Genomic DNA, 22,514 nt, shown 5'->3' with positions numbered 1-22,514 from the left:
CTGGGATATAATTATTTTCCTTTGTTCGCTGATTGAGCCCTGGGTGAATCTAATCCAAAAAACGATCGGTGAAATGACTTACAAATTATTAAATTTCAGAGAGCTGTCAGATAAAGGGCTAATTTCCCCACCCCTCCTCCTCCTGTCGCAGTCATGTAAACATTGCAAATAATCAAAAATCCAGGTGGTCCTCACGAGCACGGTTGAGGCCAAAATTTCCGGTTTGCTAAGTGAAACGTTTACTCAGTGAATTTTGCCCCCTCTTATGACCTTCCTTGCCACAGTTCTTAAGTGAATCACTACCGTGGTTGTCAGTAACAACCGTTGTTAAGTGAATATGGCTCTCCCATTGAATTTGCTTGTCGGAAGGTTGCAAAATGGGATCATAGCAACAGCCGTAAATGTGTCAGTTGCCAAACATCTGAATTTAGACCGGGGGTGGGGGATGTTGCAGCAGTCGTAAGTGTGAAAAACGGTCATAAGTCAGGATCAAACAGCAACGATCCCCAGAATATGGACTTTTAAGCCCTTTTAATTTTTAATTTCTCACCGGGGAAAGAAAAATGGACTTTATTATTTATTGGTTGGTTGTTTCACTGACTTAAATCCTTTAATTCCTCCAGAAAGCAATGCCTAACATTTTCTTCCATTTATTTCCTGCAACAACAGCTGGGGTGGAGCAAGCTGTGTTAAGAAGGTGCTAAGGATGCAGTTGAATTGATATTTTCTTGTTCCATCCATTATTTCTCAACCTTGGCAACTTTAAGATGTGTGGACTTCAACTCCCAGAATTCCCTAGCCAGCATTCAGTTGAAACCCACATGTCTTAAAATTGCTGGCTGGGGGAATTCTGGGAGTCGAAGTCCACACATCTTAAAGTTTCTGGCTGGGGAATTCTGGGAGTTGAAGTCCACATATCTTAAAAGTTACATGGTAGAGAAATACCATGCTAGTCCTATTCCTCACCTGTTCCAGAGGGGTATCAGTGACAAAGGATGCCACCTCTGAAATTCACTTATCAACGAAAAGTCCTCAAAAAGACCAGTTTCTAAAAAGCAGAACATTTTCCCTCTGTAATTTCAACTGCGGAGCCTTGTAAGGTAGGCTAAACGTAGGCGAAGGAATGTAACGGAGAGGAATTGCCTTACTTAAGACTACCCTGTAAGATCCATTTGAATTTTTTCCAGTTCAAATGAAAAAAAAATTAGAACATAATAATATTTCAAGATAATGCCTTTTTAAGTCTAAAGATGGCCTCACTGGGTAAATGTAACTCTGCTCCTATTGCGGTCAGCCAAATCTAGAGATTTTCACAAGCAAGGCAAGGAACATTCGCTTTTTTCACCCTGTGTGTCTGAACAAGGAGATTTCATAACCTGTTAGTTAGGGTTAAGAATAGATCCATGGACTGATTGATTGAACCTCTCTCGATCTGAGCAATCCTTAAGCACTGTTTAACCATTTAAGGTTCATTTTGTAAAGACGTGGCAATGCTTGCCAAAAATTCTGAAAGTTTGAATCGGTCAAATCTTCGAAGGAATCAAGAGATGAACAGGGCAAGGTTAGGATGCTAAGACAGCTATCATTGGACTGAAACTGCCTACGGAAGATTCACACAACAGGTTGAACCCTTAATGGGGGGTTAATGAAACACAATATCTGTGTCCATGAAACAGGTTCTGCATAAAAAAAAATAAGACAGGTAAACAATATGATAGCGAGGAATTCACAACCTGATAAAATGACCGTGTTTTCCTACAATATCACAACCTATCCTGGAGTGTTGTATGAATTGAAAATTAGTCTCCCAGCTGTGTTTAATGACTACAATTTGGGGTACTTACTCCTGCTATAAGCCATTTACCTGAATACCTTAGCTAAAGGCACCCAGCATATACACAGGCCATCCTCAACCACGGCGGGGAACCAAAATTTCCGTTGCTGAGCAAGATAATTCCTTAAGTGAGTCATGCCTGATTTTACAATTGTTTTGCCACGGTTGTTAAGTGAATCATTGCAGTTGTTAGATGAAAGGTGGTCATTAAGTGAATCTGTCTTCATCCATGGATCTTCCTTGTTGGAAGACGGCTGGGAAGGTTGCAAAAACAATCTTTCGATCCTGGAATCGTAAATGTACCCAAATTTTGATCATAGAACCATGGGGGTTGTTGCGATGGTCGTAAATTTGAGGACTGGTAAGTCACTTTTTCGGCACTATTGCAAATCTGAACAGTCACTAAATGAATGGTCATAAGTCGAGAACTACCTGCAAATTAGAAATAGTCAATTAAATCATATTGATGTCAATTAAAATCTATCAAGGTTTCCAAACCATTAGATACTTTCATATCCAAATTGTTGGGAAATTATCCACCCAGGAAATTACCCCCCCTCCCCATTTACTGACCCACCCTGCATTTTCTCTGTTTCCTGTTCAGAATGGCTTAATTTCAGAACAGGTGTACAGGTAGTCCTCGACTTACAACAATTCATATAGTGACCATTCAAACTTACAACAGCATGGAAGAAAGTGACTTACGGCCGTTTTTCCCCACACTGGCGACCTTTGTAGCCTCCCCCTGATCATGTGATCAAAATCCAGACCCTTGGCAACCGTCTCATACTTATGACCATTGCTGGGTCCCAAGCTCATGGGATCCCCTTTTGCGACCTTTTGACAAGCAAAATCAATGCGATGCCAGATTCACTCAGCAACTGTGTGTTACCAACTTTATCAGTGGCGATGATTCACTTAACAACCGCGACGAGAAAGGTAACAAAATAGGGGCGAAACACACTTCACAAATGTTTCACTTAGCAACAGAAATGTTGGGCGTGATTGTAAGTTGAGGACCACTTATATATGGCATGGTGCAAAATCAATTTGGGTAAAGGTTGCAATTTTTTCCGAGGCTTTTCTTATGTCTCTGCCGGTCTTCTCCACCCAGTACGGGCGCTCAGACAGTTATCGTGTGGCCACCACCCAAGACAAACATGACGACAATTCTTCACCCAAGAAGAGCAAAGCTCAGCAGAAGGTTCGGGATCTGGATGATCTCAAGAAGGAAGTGGCGATGGTGAGTGATGACCTACCTTGATCCATCAGAGGTGATTGGGTGGTTGAGTGGAGCTAGAAGAAACGGGGAGTGATCACCTACCTTGATCCACCAGAGGAGATTGGGTGGTTGAGTGGAGCTACAAAAAACAGTGAGTGATGACCTACCTTGATCCATCAGAGGAGATTGGGTGGTTGAGTGGAGCTAAAAGAAACGGTGAGTGATGACCTACCTTGATCCATCAGAGATGATTGGGTGGTTGAGTGGAACTACAAGAAATGGGGAGTGATGACCTACCTTGATCCATCAGAGGTGATTGGGGGGTTGAGTGGAGCTAAAAGAAACAGTGAGTGATGACCTATCATGATCCATCAGAGGTGATTGGGTGGTTGAGTGGAACTACAAGAAATGGGGAGTGATGACCTATCTTGATCCATCAGAGGTGATTGGGGGGTTGAGTGGAACTACAAGAAACGGGGAGTGATGACCTACCTTGATCCATCAGAGGTGATTGGGTGGTTGAGTGGAGCTAAAAGAAACAGTGAGTGATGACCTATCATGATCCATCAGAGGTGATTGGGTGGTTGAGTGGAACTACAAGAAATGGTGAGTGATGACCTATCTTGATCCATCAGAGGTGATTGGGTGGTTGAGTCGAGCTACAAGAAACGGGGAATGATGACCTACCTTGATCCATCAGAGGTGATTGGGGGGGGTTGAGTGAAGTTACAAGAAATGTGGAGTGATGGCCTACCTTGATCCATCAGAGGAGATTGGGTGGTTGAGTGGAGTTACAAGAAATGGGGAGTGATCACCTACCTTGATCCATCAGAGGTGATTAGGTGGTTGAGTGGAGCTACAAGAAACGGGGAGTGATGACCTACCTTGATCCAATGATGGCCGTTGGGTGGTTGGGTGGAGATGATGAAGATGGAGGGAGATAGAAGAAGGTCCTCCTAAGTGTCTCCTTTTCGCTATGTGTTTCAGACGGAGCACAAAATGTCCATTGAGGAAGTCTGCCGGAAATACAACACAGATTGTGTGCAGGTGAGGACTTTCCACTCAGGGCTGGTGGATTTTTCTTCTTTTCCTCAAGGACTGGAGATAGGTTGAACATCTACCTGGAGGCTCCAGAGCACCATGACCTTGCTGGTGAAGGAAATCAGCTGACCAGCAGATAGAGAACTTTTGGGGCACCTGTGTAATTTTGGATTTCAGGCCTGCCACACTTTCTACTGTGGGAGAATGGGAGGGGGGGGTTATACAGAGTTGGGTGATGTGTAGCCATAATAACATTCTTTTTCCAAAAGTTGATTGAAAAAAGTTTCAATCAGGGACCCTGGAGGTCTTCTACTGCAACCTCTTGCTCATTCAGCACACCCTATATCAGTGTTTCTCAACCTTGGCGACTTTAAGTCCATTGGACTTCAACTCCCAGAATCCCCCAGCCAGCGTGAATTCTGGGAGTTGAAGTCCACAGGACTTAAAGTCGCCAAGGTTGAGAAACACTGCCCTATATAATTTCAGACAAATGGTTATCCCTTATAATTTGGAATTTTGCTCCGCAGGGAAAAAAGAATCATCGGAAGGGTGAAGGGATGCACAGATGCTTCTCTCACAGCCCGTGGTTTCACCCCTCCTTTCTCTTTCTCTCTGACCACCAGGGTTTGACCCACAGCAAAGCCCAAGAGTTCCTGGCCCGCGATGGCCCCAATGCTCTCACCCCACCCCCAACCACTCCGGAATGGGTCAAGTTTTGTCGCCAGCTCTTCGGAGGTTTCTCCATCCTCTTGTGGATCGGTGCCATACTCTGCTTTCTCACCTACGGCATCCTGGCAGCCACGGAAGATGACCCCTCAAGAGACAACGTGAGTTTGGGTGGGATGGCTTGATTGGAAGGTGTCCTTGTGGGAGGAATGGAGAAGGGTCATCTCAAGGACCTTCTGATGACCCAACCTTTCCTGCTTCTGCGCTTGGACAGCTGTACCTGGGTATTGTCTTGGCTGCTGTCGTTATCATCACCGGCTGCTTCTCCTACTACCAAGAGGCCAAAAGCTCTAAGATTATGGAATCCTTCAAGAACATGGTGCCCCAGGTATGACAAGTTCTCTTTTATATCATCACCAATGTCCAGGAAGTCTGTCAGAGAATTGCGCCACCGGTGTCCCAAGTGGAGTCAGGGAGGATTGTGGTTTGATATGAATAAATATATTTAGCAATTTAGCAATTTAATAAGTTTATATACCGCCCAATCCCATAGGACTCTGGGCGGCTTACAGAAACAAAAATAAACGTTAAAATTAAAAATAAAGAAGAGATACAATTTAAAAAACAACACACCAAACATTCCGTTTAAGTGGGGGTGGACTTTATTCAACAGCCCCAGGCCTGCCGGAACAGCCAGGTTTTCGTGGCTTTTCAGAAGGCCGAGAGAGTGGGAAGGGTCCGGATCTCTATGGGTAGATCGTTACACAGGGCCGGAGCAGCTACAGAGAAGGTCCTCCCTCAAGGGGCCGCCAGCCGGCATTGTCCGGTTGACGGCACCCGGAGAAGGCCCAACCTGTGAGATCTTATTGGTCATTGGGAGGTATGTGGCAGGAGGCAGTCTCTCAGGTAGCCAGGTCCTAAGCCATGTAGGGCTTTAAAAGTAATGACAGTGAATAAGAGAGGGAAAGGGGAGTATCATCAGGGAAATCAACCCAGCAGGAGCATCAGGAGATAAAATGACCGAGAGCACAGAGAAAAAAAAAATCCTGTAAAGTTAGACCCAAGCCATCTTTATAGGTGATGTCTTATAGCAGTGGTGGGTTTCAAAAATTGTTGGAACCTACTCTGTGGGTGTGGCCTCCTTTGTGGGAGTGGCTTGCCACCCATGTGACCGGATGGGAGTGGCTTGCTGCCCATGTGACCGGATGGGAGTGGCTTGCCGCCCATGTGACCGGATATGAAATTATGAATTAGTACTTAGGTCGGTCCAAGTAGCTATTCAGAAGTTAGTGGTTAGAAGCAATCGTAAAGCAAGATATGGAATTAAAACCAGAAATATTTTGTTGGCTATTTGAAAGGGATTATAATATATATATTTAATTTTACACATGTTAGCAGCTGCTGGAATTGTGTTTGCACAACAGTGGAAAAACAGAGATAGGTAAATGAATAAATATTACAATGTGCAGGAATAAATAAATTGACAAAACCAAGAAGGCTTTGAATACTTTTTCACGTGGGATTGGTTTTAGCAATTGCCAACTAACGGAAACAGAAATTAGAAATCCAAAAGCATGAAAGAAAACACCAATTATGGAAGGAAAGGTCCCTAAAATGTATAAGGAAATATTACTAGATCATTATTAATGCGTAGATAACTGCGGGACATTACACACCGTATAGGTATTGTTTTCATTGTCTTTCAGCTCAGCTATTTGTAAAATGGGAGCAGAAGTTAGGAGCCATTTCAGGGGATTTTGTGAGAAGGAGTGAGGGGTCGTCAGGTGCCATACTGAGTTTAGTTTTAACCTTGTTTTTCTGGTGTGTTGTGTGAACCCTGGCCATTAAATTAATTTAAGATCCAGTGTAATGTGCACTGTCCAGAGGGGGTTAATCCGAAATTTCTCTGGTTAAGGCTGCCGAGGGAACACAACCGTTTAGAATCTCGGGTTTATGAAATCGGATATGAAATCTTTGCAAGATAACAGATTAACAGAGTTGGAAGGGACCTTGCAGATCATCTAGTCCAACCCCCCGCCCAAGTAGGAGACGCTACATCTGCTGTACATGTGTTAAATAATAATTACAAGCGATGACACCATGTTCTCTTCTGGAGGCAACATGGCAAACTCCAGCTGTGTTGGGTCCCTCTACGGGACAATTCCTAGGTAGTGTGAGAATTGTGTTGCTGCTGAAAAGGATAGATTTACAAAAGAAACATTTAAGAGGAACATGTGTCGGCATGGCTGAAAATCCAGAATATTTTTTTAATGGAATGAAGTTTGCTTTCTAATCTAAAGCAAGCCCTGGTGATTAGAGAAGGGGAGAAGATGCAGCTGAACGCTGAGGATGTGGTGGTTGGCGATCTCGTAGAGGTGAAAGGAGGCGACAGAGTCCCAGCTGACCTAAGGATCATCTCGGCTCACGGTTGCAAGGTTGGTGGAGATCTTACCGTCTTCTTTCAGCTGTTGTTCCTTTCAGCTCTGCAACAGACTCTCAAGCCGTGGGGGATTAGAGCAATTCGCCCTGTCCTTTACCAACTGTTCTCTCCCATTAACCAAATTAAGCAGAGAGATCAGATTACGGAGCACAAGATCAGTGTTGTGCCCCCGTCTCGTATCGCTGCACAACCTTGTAGCTCGGATTTCCCTGTTCCTTTTGTTCGATACGGGGAAGGGGAAGACAGATGAATTTGGATCCTTGTCACAAAAGTGATCAGCTTTCCTGGACTTACGTAACAGGCCCAAACCATCTGTCCTTTCAAATGAGTTGTGACGATTACTCTACTCGAGATCTGTTAGCTTGTTGACCTGCCAAATTGGAGATGAAAACCAGGATAATTTTCACTGCAAACTGACATGGCGTGGCGTTTTCTCCCTAGGTGGATAACTCTTCCCTGACGGGTGAATCCGAACCCCAGACCCGTTCTCCAGATTGTACCCATGACAATCCTCTTGAGACCAGGAATATCACTTTTTTCTCTACCAACTGCGTCGAAGGTAGGGCCTTGTGTCTGAGTTAGAATACCTTCTAGGGCAGACCAGAACCAAGAAACCACGTCCCAGTAAAAACATCGCTGTGAACTGATACGAGTCTTCGTCCCCCGGTCTAGATATCACTGCTACAATTCGAATAGACAAACTTTACTGGACACAGATCAGAGGACCCTGAGTATTGTCCTTTATCTGGGGAATTTGGGAAGTTGATCCACACATTTTAAAGTTGCCTAATTTGAAAACCACTGATTTAAGAGAACGTATTAGCACAGCTTTGGTGAGATCCTGCCGGTTTAACAACCGGTTCGGTGATGGCGTGCTTCGTTCCCGTGCACTGTTTTAACAAAACTTACCTTCCACGTTGCTTCTGGGGAGTAACACAGCCGAGGCGCGACAATCTGCTCTGCTGCACGGATCACCTGATTGTCGGAGCAAACCGGTTCTCTCCCGACTGATCGTCAGACCAGTTCTCTCAAACCGGTCAAAACCGGCTGAATCCCACCCCTGCAGCACAGTATTTTTATTTGTTTCTATTGGTTTTGTGACTGCTAGGGCGTATGTCTGCCTTAATTTATGAGAAGGATTGCTAGAGTAATTGAGTAAGGGCTTACCTAACGTAGGAGTTCACCAGGCTGAGCCTGAGGGAAGGGTCAAGCACCTCATAAGTCTCGAATCCCTTCATGATGACAAGAGATCTGAGCCCAGCCCACCGTGAATTCCGTTCATTCTTATCTACCGGCTATTTGCTTTGACTGTTAGTAGCTCAGGTTCATGTAGAGAGCTTAAGCTTGCAAATACATCTTTATAGCTCTTTGTACTGCCTGGAACCTCTGATTTCCCTGGCGCTTGACACTTAAGCTCTCATCCTAAATTAGCTTAATGGTTTCTCTCCTCAAGGAACCAGGGGGATTTGTAGATTACAGTTCTGTTATCAAACGGCGGTTCCTAAAATTCATTTAAATACGGCCATGGGCAGTGAACATCCAACACAAATCCACAGCAGAGCTCTCCGACCTCAGATGAGATTACAACTTCTAGAATTTGTAGCCAGAATGGTCAAGTTACCATGTTTCCCCAAAAATAAGACAGGGTCTTATTTTCTTTCACCACCCCCCAAAAATAAGCGCTTGGCCTTATTTTCAGGGAGGTCTCATAATTTTTGAGGCTGCAAGTGTGGTCAACTCATGGCTGTTGCTGTGTTGTGCGTCATTGGGCCTGCTGCTCTTTTTGCGGTAGCCATTAACGTGACAGAAGGGGCGCGGTGGCTAGGGCTGCAGGAGCAGCCATTAGGTAAGGGCGCCTGGCGTGCATGGGGGACGTTCCCCCTCCATTCCCCCCCCTCCAGCCTTGCTTGTTCACCTCGTGTTTGTGCGAGAAGCAACCAGAGGAAATGGTGGGGACCGACTAAATATTTTCAGGGAAGGCTTATTTTCGGGGGAGGGCTTATTTTAGCGCATGTGCTCAAAAGCCCGATTGGGATTATTCACCCGGGGAGGTCTTATTTTGGGGGAAACAGGGTAGCTGGGAATTCTGGGACCTACAGTCACCCGCCAGATCTGGAAATTGTTAGAGGGGCAGAAAATTGGAGAGGGAATGCATGCCCACCAATTTGCCTCTTCTCCCACCAGGCACAGCACGCGGGGTTGTCATTGCCACTGGAGACCGGACTGTGATGGGTCGAATTGCCACCTTGGCTTCGGGCCTGCAAGTTGGCAAGACCCCCATCGCTAGGGAGATTGAGCACTTCATCCAGCTGATCACAGGTGTGGCCGTTTTCCTGGGAGTCTCCTTCTTCGTGCTCTCTCTCATTTTGGGCTACTCGTGGCTGGAAGCTGTCATCTTTCTCATCGGCATCATTGTGGCCAACGTCCCTGAAGGGCTCCTGGCTACAGTCACAGTAAGTACCTTGACAAGATGGTCTACCAAAGAACTTCCTTGAGAAAAAATGGATGGAAACTAATCAAGGAGAGAAGCAACCTAGAACGAAGGAGAAGTTTCCCAATAGGACAACTAATTCAATGGATCTGCTTTCCTGCAGGAGTTGTAGGTGCCCCAATACTGGAGTTTTTTTAAAGACGAGATTGGATCATCATTTGTCTGAAATGCTATAAGGTTTCCTGCTTGAGGGCCGTAGAGGCACAGTGGTTAGAATGCAGCATTGCAGGATGACTCTGCTCACTGCTAGAAGTTCGATCCTGACGGGCTCAAGGTTGACTCAGCCTTCCATCCTTCTGAGATCGGTAAAATGAGGACCCAGATTGTTGGGGGCAAGAGGCTGACTCCGTCAACCACTTAGAGAATAGCAATAGCAGTTAGACTTATATACCGCTTCATAGGGCTTTCAGCCCTCTCTAAGCGGTTTACAGAGTCAGCATATCGCCCCCACAGTCTGGGTCCTCATTTCACCCACCTCGGAAGGCTGGAAGGCTGAGTCAACCTTGAGCCGGTGAGATTAGAACCGCTGAACTGCAGATAACAGTCAGTTGAAGTGCCCTGCGGTACTGCACCCTAACCACTGTGCCACCTCGGCTCTGAGAAGGCTGTAAAGCAGTGTGAAGCAGTATATAAGTCTAAGTGCTCTTGGACTGGAAGACCTCCAAGGTCCCTTCCAACTCTGTTATTCTGTTATATCTGTTTTTTTTAAAAAAACTATATTGATATCTTGGTTTCCCAAAGGTGGTGATGATAATGATGTCTCAATATTCCATTAGAAAAAAACAACGACGTGAAGTTGACCTCGCTTTTTGAAAAAGAATAATAGCATAACAGAGTTGGAAGGGACCTTGGAGGTCTTCTAGTCCAACCCCCTGCTCAAGCAGGAGATCCTACATCATACCAGACCACAGGTGGGTTGCTCCCAGTTCAGCCCGGATTGGCAGAACTGGTAGTAGCGCGGTGGCAGGAGGCTCGCCAACCCGCCTGGATGCTTCTGCGCATGAACGGAAGTGTCCTGCTCGCAGGAGTGTGCTCGAACTGCTAGTAAAAAAATTGGCAATCCACCACTGTATCCGACATACAGTTATCCAATCTCCTCTTAAAAACCTCCATTGTTGAAGCATCCACAACTTAAAACCCCCCAGTGATGAAGCACTCACAACCTCTGGAGGCAAGTCATTCCACTGATTAATTGTTCTGACTGTCAGGAAATTTCTCCTTCATTCCACGTGGCTTCCCTCTTTGGTTAGTTTCCATTCGTTGCTTCTTAGCAGTTAGCAATAGCAGTTAGACTTATATACCGCTTCATAGGGCTTTCAGCCCTCTCTAAGCGGTTTACAGAGTCAGCATATCGCCCCCAACAACACTCCGGGTCCTCATTTCACCCACCTCGGAAGGATGGAAGGCTGAGTCAACCCTGAGCCGGTGAGATTTGAACCGCCGAACTGCAGAACTGCAGTCAGCTGAAGTAGCCTGCAGTGCTGCACTCTAACCACTGCGCCACCTCGGCTTGCCCTGCCTTCAGGTGCTTTGGAGAATAGCTCGGCTCCCTCTTCCATGTGGCAGCCCCTCAGATATTGGAAGGCTCTTGAGTTACAAGGGAAAATGCCCGATTGGGCATCTCTGCTGGGAGTCCTTTCCTTCGCCCATTTCTAAGTTTCATTCCTCCCATTTAGGTGTGTCTGACCTTGACCGCCAAGCGCATGGCTCGCAAGAACTGCTTGGTGAAGAACCTGGAAGCTGTGGAGACCTTGGGATCCACCTCCACCATCTGCTCCGACAAGACAGGGACCCTGACTCAGAACCGAATGACTGTGGCCCACATGTGGTTTGACAACCAGATCCATGAGGCTGACACCACCGAGGATCAATCTGGTGAGGATTATTGTGGGGGGAAAGAGGACTACAGAGGCCCTTTTTCTATCTTGCATTAAGAAGAATTGACAGATGACCTCTTCGTGGGTGAAAGAATAGGAAGCTGAGGATGGGATCGGGGTTCCTGTCTTCTTGGGATCTCTAACTCAGCTCTAGATCCACGACAGATCCTCCCAGTTTTGCTGTGTATGGTGAGAATTATGTCCAACAGACTGAGAAAGGCTGATGTAGAACCTGGATTGAAATTCCATCTTTCCCTTGTTTCACTATTTGACCCATTCACACATACTCTTTCTCCTTCACCCGATTTCCCCTTTTCTCTCTGGTGTCAAAAAGTCGGTTTAATGCCAGGGTTCCAAGTAATAAATCCATTGCAAGCAAGACTCCGAGGCCGATGATATCCTCAAACATTGCTTTTATTGGAAATATCGGTTGTGGCCTCCCAGTGGCCAGCGGAGATGGCAGTAGATTCAGACAGTGAGGAGGGGGAACATGAGCCAGTCCTGGGGTCTGGGGAAGGCTCTGATGGGGGCTCTGTGTCGGAGGCAGAGAGGGGGGCAGGGCCGTATGCCATTTATCAGCTGCCTTCAGAGTCAGAGATCAGCGAGGCAGACGAACAGCTGGAGCCTGTTCCCAGTGTGCGCATGCGCAGAGTTGCCAGACGAAGGGAACGGCTAAAGCAAAGGGGTTGACTTGGGAGTAAGGCCAGATGATGAATGGCCCCTCCCAGAGGAAATAAAAGAGGAGCGAAAGGGGAGTGGAGTTTGCAGGAGACAATTAGTTCACTTCATTGGTTCGTGACTCTCTGAGATTCCTTGCCAAGTTTTGAAGATATCGGCCTGGCAGCTCTCCAAGCCAGATAAGGTCTGTGACTGTAAATCCTCCTTCGAAAGACTTTGCTCGCTGTGAATGAGCAGAATTCACATTCAATTAATAAAAGGGGATTTTGTTGAGACAAGGAGTCTGCTTCATGCTCTCGAGAAGCTTCGGTCAGAACAATTTTATATTGGCACATATCTGGGGAAAACCAACTCTAAAACTCCCGTGGTTTTCACCCCATTAAAAGTAAAAGATTTTCTATTTTCTCAAAACAATCAGTCCCACAGTCCAATCATTGTACAGTCCGACAACCGGGTGGCATCACTCCACCTTCTTCTTTCCAGATGTGAGAATGTCCTTGGTTCCCAAGAGAAAATATTTTGTTTTGGCTACAAAAATCCCACTATCTCAAATCCCACCTCCCTGACCCTCAGCTCCAGTGTAGCAACACTGAAACAGATGAAATGGCTTCGGTCAGGACAGGATTGACACCTGGCCTCCAGTTCAATCAATTTCCTTTCTTAACCTAGAACCAGTGGTGGGATTCAGCCAGTTCGCACCACTTCAGGAGAACCAGTTGTTAACTTTCTGAGCAGTTTGGTGAACTGATCGCTGGAAGAAATCATTAGGGCAGAGAACCAGTTGTTCAATTATTTGAATCCCACCACTGCGAGTTGTTAACTTTCTAAGCAGTTGGGAGCACCGGTTGTTGGAAGAAATATTTTGTTTTTTTCCCCACTTTCCAGGGCTAATCCTGTAAGGAAGGCAGGAAGGAAGGAAACATTCTGGTGTTGTTTCTAGCCTCATCTTTATTGCCCTGCTTACAGAAACTGCCTCTCCAGTTAACCCTTATGACATTGTCGCAGCTAAGGCGAAGCGCCCATCGACGTGAGTGACGTTGAGTTGGCCACGCTCACCCAGTCACATGACCACCGAGCCCCGCCTACCCAGCTGGTCATTAGGGCAGAGAACCGGTTGTTAAATTATTTGAATCCCACCACTGCCTAGGACTTCGCCCCTCACCATCTTCCTTTATTTTTTTCATTGCAGGCACGGCCTTCGATAAGAGCTCCCCCACCTGGCTGGCCTTGTCTCATGTTGCTGGGCTTTGCAACCGAGCTGTCTTCAAAGGGGGTCAAGAGAACGTGCCCATCCTCAAGGTGAGTGGAGGGGAACCCACTCCTTGTGAGCAGACATCAACAGGGGCCCTAGCGGTATCTAGTAAATTGAGAATGGCCACTGTGCTGGGGTTAAGGACAGGTGAAGATGTGAGGATTGAAGGTCAAGGATAAGGAAAAGAATTTTAATTTCTATACCGTGTGATGAAATATGAGAATCTGAAAATAGGCTTGCTGGATCAGGCCTAGATCTTAATAACGAGCATTCCATCTAACTTGTGTTGTGGCTCGCAAGCAGCCAGCAGAGCTGGCAGCAGATTCAGACAGTGAGGAGGTTGGAGAGGAACCTGGGCCAGTCCTGGAGTCTGGGGAAGGTTCGGATGAGGGCTCTACATTGGAGGCAGAGAATGGGCCAAGGCCATCTGACAGTTATCAGCTGCCTTCAGAGTCAGACAGCAGTGAGGCAGAAGAACAGCTGGAGCCTGTTCCCAGTGTGCCCATGTGCAGAGCTGCCAGACGAAGGGAACTAAAGAACAGGGGTCGACTTGGGAGGAAGGCCAACAGGTGGACGATGAATGGCCTCTCCCAGAGGGAATAAAAGAGGAGTGAAAAGGGAGTGGAGTTTGCAGGAGACAATTAATTCGCTTAATTGGTTAGTGACTCTCTGAGACTCCTTGCCAAGTTTCATAGATATCCGCCTGGCAGCTCTCCAAGCCAGATAAGGTCTGTGACTGGAAATCCTCCCTAGACTTGGCTGGATGTGAATGAGCAGAATTCACAGTCAATTAATAAAAGGAGTTTTTGTCAGGACTAGGCGTTCGCTTCATGCTCTTGGGAAGCCTCAATCAGAACAATTTGGTGGCCCACCTGATATATTTAGGAGATCAAGATATCTGTTGTTGCTCATCTAAGGCCTAAATAGACCTAGATTGACTCCATGCCTGGAAGCAGCACTTGATCATCAGGTCTGGTACCTTCTGATAGACCTTCCTCCAAGAACTATACTGGACATTTTTGAACCCATCAAACCTGGCAGCCAATGTTCTCCGGTGGCACCACTACTTCCTACACTTATGAATGTTGTTAGTTCCATCCTCAGGATGGTGGGGTGGTGGGGAATGGTGCGGGAGAGAAGGCCAGGCTGCCTGTCCAAACACAGGACACTGAAATGATCCTATTTCACCTCCCCAAGCGTGACGTAGCAGGAGATGCTTCTGAATCCGCCCTGTTGAAATGTATCGAGCTTTCGTCTGGCTCCGTGAAACTGATGAGGGAGAAGAATAAAAAAGTGGCAGAAATCCCCTTCAACTCCACCAACAAATACCAGGTATGGGTTCTTTTTTTTTTTTTAGGTTCAAAAGTTTTATTTCTTTTAAAACAAACATTTCATCATTCCTCAATCAGTAAGACATCGAAGTACAATTTTTGTGTGTCAAAATAATTCTAGTTTACCACCAAATTCTTGTCTAGCTTAATGTATGCCCCTCCCTCCCTCCACCCTCCCCCCAACCCCCCTCCTCCCCCCCCCTGACTTCCCGGAACCCCTACACGGTATGGATTTTTAACAAACACAGTCTAAAATCTATTGAAAAAAAGAAATAAAGAAATAAAGAAATTAATGACATTCTACATTGACTTTAGCTTCATCTTGCTGAACTAACTTTAAAAGAACCCAGGTATATATACAGTTTGTTCCAGTCTTGTCACCTTGTCTTATACCAGTCATAAAATCTGTTCCAGACTTCAAAATATTCTGATTCCCCCTTTATTTTTAAGTTCAAGAGTGATCCCATCTGCTTCCGCACAGGTCAACACTTTCCTGATTATATCTAGCTCTGATGGCGTATTTTCTTTTTTCCAATACTGCCCAAGAATTGTGGACACCACAATTAGTACATGTATAATTAGATAGAGTACATTTTTCTTAAACCCCTCCTGTATTATGCCTAGGAGAAAAATTTCTGGTTTAAACAAAATTTGGTCTCCCACCACTTGTTCCAACCATGATTGAATCATTTCCCAATATCTTTTGGCCTCATTGCATGTCCACCACAAATGATAAAAAGGGCCTGGTGTTTTTTTTACACTTCCAACAATTTATTAATTAGACTTATTATTATTAATTAGACTTATATACCGCTTCATAGAGCTTTCAGCCCTCTATAAGCGGTTTACAAATTTTTTAGCAAACTGAGTCAGCAACTTGCCCCCACAGTCCGGGTCCTCATTTCACCCACCTCGGAAGGATGAAAGGCTGAGTCGACCTTGAGCCGGTGAGATTAGAACCGCTGAACTGCAGATCACAGTCAGCTAAAGTGGCCTGCAGTACTGCACCCTAACCACTGCGCCACCTCGGCTCTGTTTCTCTTTAGGGCCAGATTTTTAAACATTTTGGAGAGCCGTGCTAGGGGGAGATGCCATCTGTAGAACATCTTATAAAGATGTTCTTTATACGCCGTAGCCAATGTTAGTTTGCAATTAAGCATCCAAAGTTTTTTCCCACTTAGCCAATTCCACATTATAACCAAAATTTTTCGCCCAGGCGACCATAGTTTCTTTGACATGTTCCTCCTCGAGTTTATATTCCAATAAAAATCTATACAGCACTTTGATCAACTTGTTTTCTGTCTCTATCAAAAGTTTATCTAATACTGTGTAATCTGAAGCCTGATTCAATTAACAACCGTGTTACTAATTTAGCAACTACCATCCGAGTCACAGCTGGCTTGTCTCTTGACAATGTCAAGAGTATTTTTTTAAAAAAAATATTGTTTTTGGAGCAAAGGGAATTGCATTGCCATAAAAAACATTTGTGAAATTAAAAAAAAACCACTATTCTAATTTGACTCCCCCAACCCTTTTTTTTTTTAAAAGAAAAAAACAACAACCCCATTTAAAAAGGAAGAAGAATGCATAATTTGGAAGCTTGGATGAAGTCGTTTATCATGAAATGTGCGTCTGGCCAGCTTGTCTATCAGAACTGTCCCATTTAGGGTTCTCCCTTCTCAAATTGTAGAGCCAAGACAGTCCCCACATTCTGGGAATCTCAGGCCCATCAGCTTTAATCCCCATCTTTTACGCCGACATACGGGAAGGATTAGCTAGGATTCCCAGTGTGCTATGACCTGGAATAAAATCGGCAAATCATTTCCAGAGAGAAATCGGGGCGGTGTGCTTCTATGTAATATTGATATTTATTGCTGTTAGTTGCGAAGTTGTGTCTGACCCATTGCGACACCATGGACAACATTCCTCCAGGCCTTCCTGTCCTTTACCATCCTCTGGAGTCCATTGAAGCTCACACTGACTGCTTCGGTGACTCCCTCCAGCCACCTCCTTCTCTGCCGTCCCCTTCTTCTTCTTTTGCCCTCCATCGTTCCCAGCATGAGGCTCTTCTCCAGGGAGTCCTTCTTCCTTCTCATTCGGTAGCCAAAGGAGTTGAGTTTCATCTTCAGGATCTGGCCTTCTAAAGAGCAGTCAGGATTGATCGATACATTGCCACTATTTTCGCTTATGTCCAAAACCGGCAGATGTTTGCTAACATCTGATGGCTGATGCAACGTTTACGGAGATTGTTAGTCATGGTTGTGCCAAAAGTACTTGTTCAAAAGGCAACTCCACTTTGTTTTTGTTTTCTCTTGAAGACATTTTGCTTCCCATCCAAGAAGCTTCTTTAGTTCATGAACTGAAGATGCTTCTTGGATGAGAAGTGAAAAATGCCGTCAAGAGAAAAAACAAAACCCGGTTGCCTTTTGAACCAGCACTTTTAGGACACCCGGTGTCAAGTTGTTGTCGTTTTCCAGGGCGTGATAAAACAATAGCAATAGCAGTTAGACTTATATACCGCTTCATAGGGCTTTCAGCCCTCTCTAAGCGGTTTACAGAGTCAGCATATCGCCCCCAACAACAATCCGGGTCCTCATTTTACCCACCTCGGAAGGATGGAAGGCTGAGTCAACCCTGAGCCGGTGAGATTAGAACAGCCGAACTGTAGAACTACAGTCAGCTGAAGTAGCTTGCAATGCTGCATTTAACCACTGCGCCACCTCGGCTCTCAAACAAATCGAGATGGTTGTGACATGCAATCCGAGCTTTCGAAGTGAATCTTGGCAGCTCAGGATTGAACCGTGGGGATCCTAGGTGAACTCTGAGCTTGGTGGTTTCCTGGCAGACATTTCATCACCACACTAGGGAACATCATCAGGGCACTGCAAGAAAACCACCAAGCTCACCAAGAGCACCAAGCCCCTCCCCCTCAAACAATATAAACTTTGCCTGCTTTTATAGGCGTCACATTTTTTCCCATTCTGTGTTGCACTCCATGCGTGATCTGTGTTAAGTACTGTACTTTTTGGAGTATAAGATGATTTGAAGTATAAGACGCACCTAGATTTTGGGGAGGAAAACAAGGGGGAAAAATATCTACCTTTGCCTCCCAGCAATTTGCCTCCTTGCGACAAACAGCAAACATGAAAGACAATATACACTGTTTGTGGTGTTGCATTTCAGACTATACTTGTACAGATGCTGTTAAAATTGATGTGGCTTTCTGGAAGCATAGTTCTTCTCTGCTATTTAAAAGAAGATACAATAGCACTGGGCCTCTTCAGATCAAGCATTTCTTTTAAAAAAGCTTCTTCATTTTTTTAAGCTGTCTAGAGCAGTAATAAAGCAGTCTTTAAAAAAATAAGTCTAATAATTTGAACATTCTACAGGCATTTGTTGTTATTGACTTACCTCCTTGCAGCGAACGGCAAACAGCCTGATTAGCACAAGAAAAAAAAAATCCGTCTCTGCCTCCCAGCAATTTGCCTTGTGGAGCAAACAGCAAGTTTCACTTTCGATTTCAGCAGGGGCCTCCTGATCATCAGCTGTTTCAGGCTGCAGGGATTGCTGTAGCCCAGTGGTTCCCAAACTTGTCAACTTTAAGACTTGTGGACTTCAACTCCCAGAATTCTCCAGCCAGCTCTGCTTTGGTCTCCCACTTCTGGGAGTTGAAGTCCACAAGTCTTAAAGTTGCCAAGTTTGGGAACCACTGCTGTAGCCTATTGCAGCCTCCACTTCTGGGAGGCAGAAGCCAAAGGGTGGGGGTCAGTGGGACTACATTTGGTATATAAGAGGCACCGAAATTTCCACCCTCTTTTAGTGGGGTGGGGGAAAGGTGTGTCTTATACTCCGAAAAATACAGTAGTATATTCCTCTGGTTTTAATCTGGGAAGGTTCTTTGGGTCCTGAGAGATTTCTGCTCCCCTTGCAGCTCTCCATTCACGAGACAGAAGATCCCAACGATAACCGCTACCTGCTGGTGATGAAGGGGGCGCCTGAGCGCATCCTGGACCGATGCTCCACCATTCTGGTCCAAGGCAAAGAACAGCCTCTTGACGAAGAATTGAAAGAAGCGTTCCAGAACGCCTACTTGGAGCTTGGAGGACTTGGAGAGCGGGTGCTCGGTAGGAATGGCTGGGGAGAGGATGTTGGGTTGTTGGAAGGACTAAAGAAGGCAAGATACATCCATGGGCAGAAGGCCTAGATGTCATACAACATTTTGGAGAAGTTAGTGAGGATTTTGAAAAAAAAGCCAGCGAGAAGTCAAATGCCTTCTATAGAAACTTAGATATCATTTCAAAATCCAGATGTTTCAAGATAGGTAGATGACAACCTGCCAAATCATGGCTTCAAAATCGAAGGGAGTGGTTTGGACAAAACTCAGCAGCAGTTTTTGGTGCAGCTGTTGATAATAATAGGATCGCCAACGTAATCTCCAACGTAATCTCCAACATCCAATGACAGACATGGAAGAAGAAGAAGAAGGAGGAGGAGGAGGAGGAGGAAGAGGAGGAGGAGGAGGAGGAGGAGGAGGAGAAGAAGAAGATTATTCTTTAGTTAGGGAAAGAAACTTAATTGAAAGGGGCACCAAACTGTGCTGGGGGATTGTGCGACCATCTGACAAGCATGAATGAAATTTGGTTGCGGCTTAGAGGGTTGTGAGAATCAAGTTCTCATAGCTTTATAATCCATGGTGAACAGAATAGAATAGGAATAGAAGAGAAGAGTTGGAAGGGACCTTGGAGGTCTTCTAGTCCAACCCCCTGCTTAGGCAGGAAACCCTACACCACTTCAGAGAAATAGTTATCCAATCTCTTCTTAAAAACTTCCAGTCTTGGAGCATTCACAACTTCTGGAGGCAACTTCTGTTCCACTGATTAATTGTTCTTACTGTCAGGAAATTCCTCCTTAGTTCTACGTTGCTTCCCTCCTTGATTAGTTTCCACCCATTGCTTCTTGTCCTGCCCTCAGGTGCTTTGGAGAATAGTTTGACTCCTTCTTCTTTGTGGCAACCCCTGAGATATTGGAAGACTGCTATCATGTCTCCCCTGGTCCTTCTTTTCATCAGACAAGACATACTAGACTTGATGACTTAATGCAGCCTTTCGAAACCTAGAGTTTTCAGCAAGATCTGCCCTCCAGGTCTCTGGGTCCACTTTTCCCTGTTTTTTTCCCCCCTGACTGCCTTTTTCCCTTCCAGGTTTCTGCCACTACTACTTGCCTGAAGAGCAGTATCCCAAGGGGTTCGCCTTTGACTGCGACGACGTCAACTTTTCCACCGATAACCTCTGCTTTGTGGGACTCATGTCCATGATTGACCCGCCCCGTGCCGCTGTGCCCGATGCCGTGGGGAAATGCCGAAGCGCTGGCATCAAGGTAAAGCAGCTGGACAGTCTAGATCCGTGATGGGGGAAAACCTCCGGAGGTGGCACACGCAGAGCCCTCTCTGTGGGCACATGTGCACCATCGCCAGCGGCTCTTCTGCTTTCTGGTGCGCTTGTATACGCTGGCCGGCTGGTCTTCACCCGCGTCAGAGCACCATGAAATGGCCTGAAAACAGCCAAAAACCAGGGGGCCGTTCCCAGGCTATTTGCAGGCCCTTTTCCGTGCGAAAATAGCCAAAAAATAGCCTTAAAAAACAGGAATGCGCGCATGTATGCACCAGTCACATGGTCTTTGGGTTCCCAACATGCGCATACCTGCCAGCCAGCTGGTCTTCAGATTTCCGCTGCTCTGGTGTGCGCGAAGCCAGCTGGTCTTTCGGGTTTCCGGCGCTCTGGAGGCACACACTTGCACGGGCATGCACAAACATTCTGGTTCGGGCACTCGGTGCTGAAAAGGTTCGCCATGCCTGGTCTAGATCGGGGGTCTCCAACCTTGGCGACTTTAAGACTTGTGGACTTCAACTCTGGGAGTTGAAGTCCACAAGTCTTAAAGGCGCCAAGGTTGGAGACCCCTGGTCTAGATGAATTGCAAATATTTCCTGGAATGAATAGCTGAACATGCAGCCAAGGTGGCACAGTGGTTAAATGCAGCACTGCAGGCTACTGCTAGATCAGCAGGTCAGCGGTTCAAATCTCACCGGCTCAGGGTTGACTCAGCCTTCCATCCTTCCGAGGTGGGTAAAATGAGGACCCAGATTGTTGGGGGCAATATGCTGACTCTCTGTAAACCGCTTAGAGAGGCCTGAAAGGCCTATGAAGCGGTATATAAGTCTACTGCTATTGCTATTGCTATTGAACAGCTTTGTGTACATCTTGCTTTAACCAATTCGGAGATGTAATTCCAGATGTTATCCGGCTTGAATGCTTTGTTGTTTTGAAATCTCTTTATCTCGATTTTCCAGATATTCCACAAGGCCAATTCGCTCTCCTAAGTAGTCTTTATTTTATTGTCTCCTAATAGTGAGAAGATCTGAAATGGTTCATCTGGGTCGTAGAAGGTCACTCAAACGCCTATGCCATAAATACACTCCAATGCTCTTTTAATGAATCAGTTTATCAACAGAGTCCAAAATCCAATATGCTCCTTTTTGTCTTGAATGAATTAATGGATTGGCCCAAGGTTTACATATTTGATGTGAGGTCTATGACAGCTTCTGGCTTGGATCAGACTGGAGATGTAGCAATCTTGAATGGTCTAGGACAGAGGTCTTCAAACTTGGCAACTTTAAGACTTGCGGACTTCAACTCCCAGAATTCTTCAGCCAGCTGGAGAATTCTGGGAGTTGAAGTCCACAAATCTTAAAGTTGCCAAGTTTGAAGACCTCTGGTCTAGGACTTCTTAGAAGGTTATCACCTGATCTCCCCCAATTCTTCCAACTCTTAGAAATGAATTGGGTTGGACAACTCATTCTGCTTCAGTCTTTGTGTTCCCCAGATCTCCTTTGCTAACTCTGCTTTTCCTCCGCAGGTGATCATGGTAACAGGTGACCATCCCATCACAGCTAAAGCCATCGCCAAAGGTGTTGGAATTATCTCAGAGGGCAATGAGACAGTAGAAGACATTGCTGCCCGGTTAAACATTCCTGTCAGTCAGGTCAACCCCAGGTGAGGGGAAAATAGAAGGGCGGAGGTCAACCTCTGGGTCTGGGGAAAAAGTAACACCTTCCAGGACATCATGGAATCTATCAGAGTTTGTTGCAGAAATCACGTCCGGAAAGCACACACAGATAACTGATTCAGCAGGATTCATTAACTTCTTTATACACATAATAACAGATGAATAAATGTACAATACCTACAGCAGATTCTTCCAACGTGGTAGCAGTTACAAGCAAGCACAAGGCATAGGAGAGCAGACTAGTTTAGTTCTCTTGCACAGAGTCAAAGCTCCATAGGTATGACCATGTGCAAGAGCCTGCCCATACTGGGAACAGGTTCCAGCTGTTCTTCTGCCCCACTGATCTCCAATTCCGAAGGCAGCTGATAAATGTCAGATGGCCCTGGCCCCATCTCTGCCTCCGACGCAGAGCCCTCGTCAGAGCCTTCCCCAGACTCCAGAATTGGCCCATGTTCCTCCCCAACCTCTTCACTGTCCGAGTCGGCCACCATCTCTGCTGCCACAACATTTCTGTTCTTGGGACTTCTTAGAAAAAGGCAGGAGGACAAATATAACAAAAACAACATGGCAATGATGAAGTATAACAGTCCATAGTTAACACTCTATCTGCATGCGGGGAG

At 45.8% G+C, this 22,514-nt stretch overlaps 1 protein-coding gene across 1 annotated transcript in view; it reads left to right on the top strand.

Annotated features, from left to right (window-relative positions):
• Positions 1-5,121: 5,121 nt before the first annotated feature.
• The window catches only part of ATP1A3 (ATPase Na+/K+ transporting subunit alpha 3), a 32,793-nt gene continuing 15,400 nt past the window's right edge, over positions 5,122-22,514 (top strand). Inside the window, exons 1-10 of the mRNA XM_032227804.1 lie at positions 5,122-5,151; positions 7,064-7,198; positions 7,645-7,762; positions 9,388-9,656; positions 11,371-11,569; positions 13,439-13,548; positions 14,699-14,833; positions 18,764-18,956; positions 20,033-20,208; positions 21,745-21,881. Coding sequence (XP_032083695.1) covers positions 5,122-5,151; positions 7,064-7,198; positions 7,645-7,762; positions 9,388-9,656; positions 11,371-11,569; positions 13,439-13,548; positions 14,699-14,833; positions 18,764-18,956; positions 20,033-20,208; positions 21,745-21,881 — 1,502 coding nt within the window. The remainder of the gene's footprint in view (positions 5,152-7,063; positions 7,199-7,644; positions 7,763-9,387; positions 9,657-11,370; positions 11,570-13,438; positions 13,549-14,698; positions 14,834-18,763; positions 18,957-20,032; positions 20,209-21,744; positions 21,882-22,514) is intronic.

This window comes from Thamnophis elegans, chromosome 12, assembly GCF_009769535.1.
Source record: "Thamnophis elegans isolate rThaEle1 chromosome 12, rThaEle1.pri, whole genome shotgun sequence".
Lineage (NCBI taxonomy): Eukaryota > Metazoa > Chordata > Lepidosauria > Squamata > Colubridae > Thamnophis > Thamnophis elegans.
The sequence above is the reverse complement of the archived record's forward strand: the minus strand, read 5'-3'. Positions and strand labels throughout refer to the sequence as shown.